Source organism: Clupea harengus, chromosome 6 (assembly GCF_900700415.2).
Source record: "Clupea harengus chromosome 6, Ch_v2.0.2, whole genome shotgun sequence".
In the NCBI taxonomy this organism is placed as follows: Eukaryota; Metazoa; Chordata; class Actinopteri; order Clupeiformes; family Clupeidae; genus Clupea; species Clupea harengus.
Window position 1 is genome coordinate 11576652 of NC_045157.1, and position 9238 is coordinate 11585889.

Genomic DNA, 9238 nt, shown 5'->3' on the forward strand with positions numbered 1-9238 from the left:
TCTGTGTGTGATCGTCATCTCTATGTGTGTATGGGGTTGTGTGTACATGCAAGAGTGTTTGAGATAGCCTGATTATCTGTGTGTGTGTGTGTGTGTGTGTGTGTGTGTGTGTGTGTGTATGTGTGTGTGTGTGTGTGTGTGTGTGTGTGTGTGTGTGTGAAGTGCAGAGGAATCCTGAAGCTTCATTTGGGACTGGAGTTTTCTTTCTTCTCTCTCCAGTGGAAGGAGGGAATTTCCAAAAAGTGGGTCACACACGCGCAAACACACACACACACACACACACTTACGCACACACACATGCACTCAAACACACACACTTACGCCACACACACCCACGCAAACACACACACCTACGCACACGGACATAGACACAGAGCTGTTTTTAAATGGCAGTAGCATCAGCAGTGCAAAAAACAAAGCAGTTGGAGTATCACATCATGAAGAGAATTTGAGATGGTGGTGATGGGGATAATGATGATGATGATGATGATGATGATGATGATGCTGATGGTGATTATGATGATGGTGATAATGATGATGATGGTGATAATGATGATGATGGTGATAATGATGATGGTTATAATTATGATGATGCTGATGATAATGGGGAAGATGAGGATTATGATAATGATGATGGTTATAGTTATGATGATGATGATGATAATGATGATGAAGATGATGCTGATGGTGATAATTATGATGATGGTGACAATGATGAAGATGATAATGATGGTGGTTATAATTATGATGATGCTGATGATAATGGGGATGATGAGGATGATAATGATGATGTCATGATGGTTATAGTTATGATGATGATGATGATGATGATAATTATGGTGATGATGATGATGGTTATAATTATGATGATGATAGTTATGATGATGATGATAATGATGATGATGATGTTTATAATTATGATGATGACGGTGATAATTATGATGATGATAATGGGGATGATAATTATGCTGATGTCAATCTTAAGCCTTTTAAGATCATGTCTGTTTACGTAAAATGCACTGTGTTTATGCCTATATGTGTTTCCATATTTGCATGCTTGCTCAGTTAGTATGCTTCCAGGCTACCATGAGTGAACAGCTGTTGAGGTCGGCAGTGTCACTCTCTCATGCTGTCCTTCTGCCTCACTGGCCTGTGTGTGTGTGTGTGTGTGTGTGTGTGTGTGTAAACACGTGTGTGGGTATATAGTGTTTTTCTTTGTGTGTGTGTGTGTAAACATGTGTGTGGGTATGTAGTGTTTTTGTTTGTGTGTGTGTGTTTGTGTGTGTGTGTGTGTGTGGTGGATACAGATTACTCTCTGGATCAGTGTCCTGATCAGTCACCATGATGGAGTAAAGGGCAGGGAATGTTGACAAAACAAAATCAGATCATGCCCTGACACACACACACACACACACACACACACACACACACACACACACACACACAGACACAAAAAGAGAGATAGACACAGCAGATACAGTCTCAAACATATACGTACCAAAACAAACACACACACACACAAATGCCCTTTTGTGGAAGGTTTGTAGGTCAGTGGTTGGGTGCACACAAATGCACACAAAAACAAACAAACACGGGCGCAAACACACACACATACACACACAGGCAAACCTATAGAAAAATGTGTGCGTGTGTGTGCATACATATGCGGGAGCGAATATATTTATTTATCGTGAGACACACACACACAAACAAACACAGCTGCATGCTGATTCTCTGCCACACATATCCTGGTGATGGAGCTTGCCTGTCCCAGGGAGCTTGAGCCATAATGGGTCTGACCTGCCACTCACACACTTGAGCTGTAATTGACCTGCTCTGCCGCTGGGAGGCTTGAGCCGTAATGGAGCTGGATTTCCACTGGTGCTTTTGAGTCGTAATTGAGCAGGCCTAGGGTTAGCCATAATGGAGCTGGCTTTCCATAGGGAGGTTTTAAGTCATAATGGATCTAGCCTGCTACTAGCACCCTTGAGCCGTAATGGAGCTGGCCTGCTACTGCTGTTTTTGAGCCATAATGGAGCTGGCTTTCCGCTAGCACCTCTGAGCCATAATGGAGCTGGCTTTCCATGGGGAGGTTTAAGTCATAATGGAACTAGCCTGCTACCGGCACTCTTGAGCTGTACTGGAGCGAGCTTGCAATTGGCACCCTTGAGCCACAATACAGCTGGCCTGTGTTTGGTTAACCTGCTTCTTGTGCTTGGCCTGCCACTGGCAGGTTTGAGCTGTAATGGAACTGGCAGCTTTTAGCCATAATGGAGACTCCTGGAAGGCAGGTTTGAGCCATAATGGAGACCAATGAAGGGTGTAGAACACTAGAGATGAATTACTGGGGTCACATCTTCTCTACACCACCAGGGCACCTGTTTATGATGCGATTTTTATGTGATGCTCATGTTGAAGTTATAATCCCAGAGCCCCTCCTGCTTTGTATTAATCTGAACAGGTTTGAATTGGGCTTTGTGTTGGACAAGATGAAAGTGTTGGTACTGAGCCCTGCTTCTGAGTTCTGGTTCTGAGTTCTGCTTGAGTTCTGGTTCTGGGTTTATATGTTTGATCCACTCTATTTCTGATGAATGTGTGTTGTACATTAGGTGTCATGTACATATAAAACATACAACGTACATATTCATGGTCATGGCAGTAATGGGTCATTTTTGTCCAGTGAAGTCAGAAGTCTTTCGATTTAGTTTTAGGTCAAGTCTGATCAGTGTGTGTGTGAGTAAGAGTGTGTGTGTGTTTGTGTGTGTGTGTTGGGGGGGATTGGTAAGAATACATTAAAGCAGAAGACCCTGTTCTCATTGGCAGATCACAGACTCTGTGTTTACATTTAAAAATGACACCCATATCCTGCACACAAACAGACACAAACACACACACACACACACACACACACACACACAAACACACACTCTGATCGTTCTTTAGTCAGTTAGAGACTGAATTCGGATTGACTGGCAGATCTGGTGGGAATGATAAACAGTGTTCTCCACTCTGCTCTTGGTCACAGTAACCACACCAACAGCTTACAGCAACACACACACACACACACACACACGCACACAGAGAGAGAGAGAGTCGGGCCGTGTTCTCCATTCTGCAGTAACCATACCAACAGCAAACAGCAACACAGACTTTCACACCCACACACACACACACACACAGTTGGACAGTAATCTCCATCCTGCTCTTGTTAACAGTAACTATACCAACAGTGAACAGCAACGCACTCATAGCCTCAGAGGTAAAGCCAAGCATTTCAAAAAGCAGTTCTAAAGACAAGTGCAATGTGATATGAACACACACACACAGAAACACACACAGACACACACACACACACACACACACACACAGACACACAGACACACACACACACACACACACACACACACACACAAACACACACACACACACACACACTCTAGTGTATCAGCAGGCTTGACTTGTTTTATGTGGAGGCAGGGATGAGTTATACATAAGGGCCAACCTCACCACCATGCCAGCCAATCAGCAGCGGCGTAAAGAAGGGGTCAAGGACTGGTTCATATCAACAGCCAATCATTACTGTTGAGTTTGGAGAGGTTGGTTGGAGAGGGCGGTGTGTGTGTATGTGTGTGTGTGTGTGTGCGTGCTCTGATTTATTCGGCAGGGCAGAGGGGTGTGTCTGTCAGGTGACATGAAATCTCGTTTTATGGGTGTGTGTGTGTTTCGAGGGGGTGGGGCGGGGGGCTGCTAGGCAAAGGTTTAATTTATGAGGCATCGCTGGCAGGAGAAAATCGAGTGCACACACACACATAGTCTTTCTCCTGCTTCCTGGAATACATGGATAAAATACACACACACACCCTCATACACAATCCTACTGCTGTTGTCTGGCATGGATAAATTACACCCACACACACACCCACCCAATCTTACTGATGTTGTCTGGCATGGATATAATATATACACACACACACACACACACACACACACACACACACACACACACACACACACACACCACTCATCTGCAGGGGCGTTTCTAAGAATTTAAAACATTCAGGGATTTGCCCAGGCCTGTAGGGGGGTCCGTGGGCATCCTCCCCTGGGATTTGCCCAGGCCTGTAGGGGGGTCCGTGGGCATCCTCCCCTGGGATTTGCCCAGGCCTGTAGGGGGGTCCGTGGGCATCCTCCCCTGGGATTTGTCTTTTTAATTCAGGTGGCTAAATGCACCATTCTCACACACTGTGAGACAAAAGACTGCCGGCTTAAAGACAGTACATGGCATGCAGGGCCTGTCATCTGTGTGACTCACACGAACACTACCCCCATCCGTTACACCACACTGTTTGTCTACATGAAAACACTTTAATGCTGGGTCACACCGACGGGGCACAGACATCACCATTAAAAAAACACTAACACTAACCCTGGGTCACACTTACACAACAGAAAACATTTACAAGGTTTTTATAGACAGAAACATCATACTGTTGGAATATCAAAAAGCAACATCAGCCCTCTGTTTGGTAAACTGAGGTCTAGATAGCCCTTTAAAGAGTGCTGTCTGGAGTTCGACTTCAAACTAGGAGATGTTGAAATTGAGTCTAAACGGCTCTCATCATTTCATTCCCTTTTATACACACATACACACACACACACACTCTTGCCCAAATGGTCAGCAACAGGAATTAACTCTTCCTCTAGCCTCGACTGCACCTCGTTGCCTTCATCCTTTTTCTTTTTGAAAAAGGTTCTTACATCCATAGCCTCCAAGTCTAGCCTTAGTGAATTAGCTAGATGCCAACAGTGACAAGCGGTACATGCTCTCTCTCTCTCTCTCTCTCTCTCTCTCTCTCTCTCTCTCTCTCTCTCTCTCTCTAGTGCACACACAAATAGTGCGTGTGTGCCAAGTAGTGTGAAGTTGATTCGCTGCTTGATTGACATACAGATGACCCAAAACATACTTGCTTTTTTGATCAATGATACCATTATTTTTTGAGGGCTGTAATGCATGGTCGGAATGACTGATGAGTAGATCCAGGCTATTCATAAAACATTCGGGGCTGTAGCCCAGGCTCATCTCATTCCGTTGATTACATTCTGAAATATACTTACGTGGAGAGAGAGGTGGACAGAGAGGGGAAGGATCGAAAGATAGAGAGAGGGAGAGAAAGAGAAAAGGATAGAGAGACAGGGAGAGAAAGAGAGAATGATAGAGAGATAGGATAACAAAGAGTGGGAGATAAAGACAGTGATAGAGAGACAAATAAGGAGAGTCACTCAGAGACATGCGCGCGCACAGACACACGTGCAGAGATAAAGGAGAGAGAGACAGAAGAAGAGAGCTAGAAGGAGAAAGGAAGATATTGATGGATATAGATAGAAAGACTGATGGATACAGAGAGAGAGAGAGAGAGAGAGTGAGAGAGAGAGAGAGAGAGAGAAAGAGAGAGAAAGAGAGAACGAGAGAGAGAGAGAGAGTGATGGATAGAAAGAGAAAGAGAGACCCCAGCACTGTTCCCTCAGGTGTGAAGCCCTTTCTCTCACCCCACTGCCTCTTCCTCTGCAGTATTGATGGACCTGACTCTGACGCACACATGCTCACACACACACACACACACACACACACACACACACACACACGGCTGAATCCCCCAGCTGCTTAATGAATCGCATCCCATTCTGCTGCTAATCTTGGCACTGCTGCCTGTGTGTGTGTGTTTGTGTGTGTGTGAGAGAGAGAGAGAATGTCTGTATGCTTGCCTCTGTGTGTGAGTGTGTGTGTGTGTGTGAATGTGTGTGTGTGTGTGTGAGAGAGAGAATGTCTGTATGCTTGCCTCTGTGTGTGTGTGGGAGAGAGAGAGAGAGAATGTATGTATGCTTGCTTCTATGAGTGTGTGTATGTGTATGTGTGTGTCGTGCATGAGCATGTGTCTGTGGATATATATGTGTCCTGAGTGTGTGTGTCCTGAGTGTCTGTCCAGTATGAGCATGTGCATTTTTGACTACTCCAGAGCATGTGTGTGTGCGTATGTGTGTGTGCATTTGTGTGGTGCTCCATACAAGCAGGATTAAACAACATTACATCCTGTACATCAGTCCTATTCAGTTGGTTTGTCCCGCGGGCCAAAGATCAACTGACATTTTTTGCGCGAATAAAGCAATTGAATCTTTCAATTAAGTTAAAGATAACTGGGAAAGGTTGATGTGTGAATTTGATTTCTTACAGGTTCACTGATGTCCATTGTCTGTTTGTAAAAGATGTGAAATTGTTATTTCAATATGGAGAAGTAGACTTAAAATAAGAAAGATTGCTAAAAATGTTTACGGGAAATGTAATGTAGCTGGTTGAGATGACCGAATTGACGAAATATACCAACTGGTTTACATGATGTGTTGTATACATAGTTGTAGGCACAGAATACATGTATTTGATTTAAACTAATAAAATAATGTATATTTATTGTATGTTTTAGTATTAGGCTAGTTTTGCAATAAACAAAAAGCTAGTATCAAATTGTGTCAAGTGAGAAAAATATATCAGGGTAATGTTTGACCACTAGGGTTAGGGTTAGGGTTAGGTGTGGTTTAGGTTTAGGTTTAGGGTTATGGGTTAGGTTTAGGGTTATGGGTTAGGGTTAGGTACCCCCAGAACAATATCATTAAACAGCCCTGCTTTACATCCTGTGACAGTTCAGCCCGTGCTATTATTGTGCTTTCTAGTCTTGTGAGAATGGGTGTGTGTGTGAGTGAATGTGCATGTTCATGTGTTTTTGTGTATGTGTTTGTGTATACATACTGGTGTATATGTTACACTGTGTGTGTGTGTGTGTGTGTGTGTGTGTGTGTGTGTGTGTGTGTGTGTGTGTGTGTGTGAGTGAGTGAGTGAGTGTCCTGGTGTATATGCCATACTGTGTGTGTGTGTGTACGTACTGGTGTATATGTTCTCTCTCTCTCTCTCTCTCTCTCTCTCTCTCTCTCTCTCTCTCTCTGCTTGCGGCAGCACCTCTCATGCCATTGAAGGTAGATGAGATGAGACCTCTGAAGAATAAATCATTCACACATACTGTCACGCACACACTATTTGCTGCGGTTGTTTCACAGAATACATTTTTTTCAGATCGCGGGTATGCGCTCGTGACTTGGGCACCAGAGAAAAATGAAAAGAGAAATAAGAAAAGAAAGAGAAAGGGTGCGTGCGGGTCATCCGCGAGGTGAGCGCTTCACCGAAAACTACACTACACGCACTTCACCGAAAACCCTCGACTCGTGTCCAGCAGCGCGAGGAGCCTGTGGCGCAGGCACGGAGAGCGTGCTCTGCAGAGAGCGAAATGCGCAAAAACGCGCGACCTCCAGGAGCATGCGGCACGCACGCACTCAGACGCATACCCGGAGCCGAAGTGTGCTCTCCCTTCCACCGACAACACATCCATCCATTTAAAATAACATTTGTTATTTAAAAGTATGATTTAAATATGCCGTGAAAAAGAGAAAAACATTTTTAACTGCCTTACAAATAAGACAAATGTCAAACTCCGAACAATGCATACACACACGCATACACACACATCCTTAGAGCCAACCAACACCACGTTGTGGTTGACCTGAAATGAACACCCCGTTCTGGCGCACAGGTGTTAGTCTCCAAGAAAACACTCCGCTACAGACACACACACACACACACCACAGTTTCAACTTACCTCCGAGCGCCTGTTTCATGACGAAATTCATGATGGCTTTTAATTCCTTCTCTTCTTCCCCGCGTGAAAGATATCAGTTGAGGCTTGTGAGGATGTCCCTGACCGGCAGCTCTGAAAAGAGAAGTGGACACTCAGCGAGAGCGCTCTTTACAACTTGACCCACCGACTCAGACACCCACGAGCCAAATACAAACTTCCAGTTCTATTTTATTCACTCCTGTCACGCGCTGGGCAAGAGCTCCGACCTACCGCAGCAATCAGAAACTCACTCTCTTTGTCGTGCTAGACTGTTTGACACACACGCTCGTGCGCACACACACTCCGAAACATGCACACACTATCAAGGACAACAGAGGTCAACTTGCTAGAAGCACAGCATGCAGAACAAAGAGCTTTTGGTAAGCACTCTACGACGCGTCCTTCACCGGTACGAGAGAAGTACCGAGTGTTCAGAAGCACACAGAACCTCGCCACCAGTTCTGGACTAGGGAACTGAAGCTGATGTCGTCATGCACCCCGTGAAAGCGGGTCCACAGGTTCGGACGGAGGGTCCTTCCCCTGATGGCTCAGACTCAGAGGGTCCTCCCGACGGGAAAGACTGAACACGGGTTCGGCTCCTACAGCGCACAGTGACGGATTTGTTTGGGTTCTACAAGTGGCAAACGCACGAATACTCCGAATATTAAGCCGTGTCTAAGACGGATGTGAACTTTAAGACCGTCCGACCCTCCAGTCCCGTTGTAAGCGCGCGAATAACTAACATTAATTTACGCGACCTCCTGATACCTCTCAATTCCTCTGTACGATGCAATAAGATGTTTTATAATGTAAATTACGTTCATGCTGGTGTGGCTGGGAAGACTAGGGTGTGTGTGCTAGGCTAACACTCCGCCTGGGTGACACGTCTCCGTGAAAATGTACAGGGAAAGCCAGATCACTTCCTTATTCGGGAAAAAAAGCTGATTTAAGCACTAGCGTGGCGGACAGCTCCCGAATCTCTCTCGTTAGGGGCAAAGCCACCGGTGCAATGTCATGATTACCTGTCCTGCGGTTAAATCCGTCCAAAATGGCTCGTGTCGGCTCGCCCTCCGAAATGAAGTTCTCTGTGGAAATCGGGGCGCTTATTAGCTGCACACGGCTAGCATCTCTAGTGTAGGCTCGAGGAGGACGTCCTTGTTCCGTTCTCAGTGGGGCCGCGTGAGTGTTTACGAGAGGAACTGCAGCTGCCGCGGATGGGGGACACACTGAAACAAACGAGCACTCCCCTCTCTCTCCGCCGTCCCACGAGCTGACCCAACCGAAAAGAGAGCGATCAATCAGAAGCGTTCGCTTCCCGCGCGCCACCCTCCGTGCTGAAATGGTCTCGCTCAGCGGTTAAAACGAGACTTTTATGATTCCATGTGATCTGTCAATATCACTAATGTTTAACCCCTCATAACGGACGGATACAGATCCCCCGATAAACGCATGCCGTGTGTTTATTTTGTACTCTATGTGATTATGCCCACTCCGCGGTTCACCAGACCGCACTCAGCACG

General features: G+C 45.6%; 1 protein-coding gene across 3 annotated transcripts in view; it reads right to left on the bottom strand.

The window, feature by feature from the left end:
- LOC105888600 (complexin-1) overlaps positions 1 to 9033 on the bottom strand; it is a 34822-nt gene extending 25789 nt beyond the window's left edge. The window contains exons 1-2 of one of the 3 annotated variants that reach the window (XM_012814339.3): positions 8741 to 9033; positions 7701 to 7811 (exon numbers count right to left, since the gene is read on the bottom strand). In XM_012814339.3, coding sequence (XP_012669793.2) covers positions 7701 to 7731 — 31 coding nt within the window. In that variant the 5' untranslated portion in view covers positions 7732 to 7811; positions 8741 to 9033. The other 2 variants (XM_031568997.2, XM_031568996.1) reach the window with 2 other exon arrangements.
- Positions 9034 to 9238: the final 205 nt, after the last annotated feature.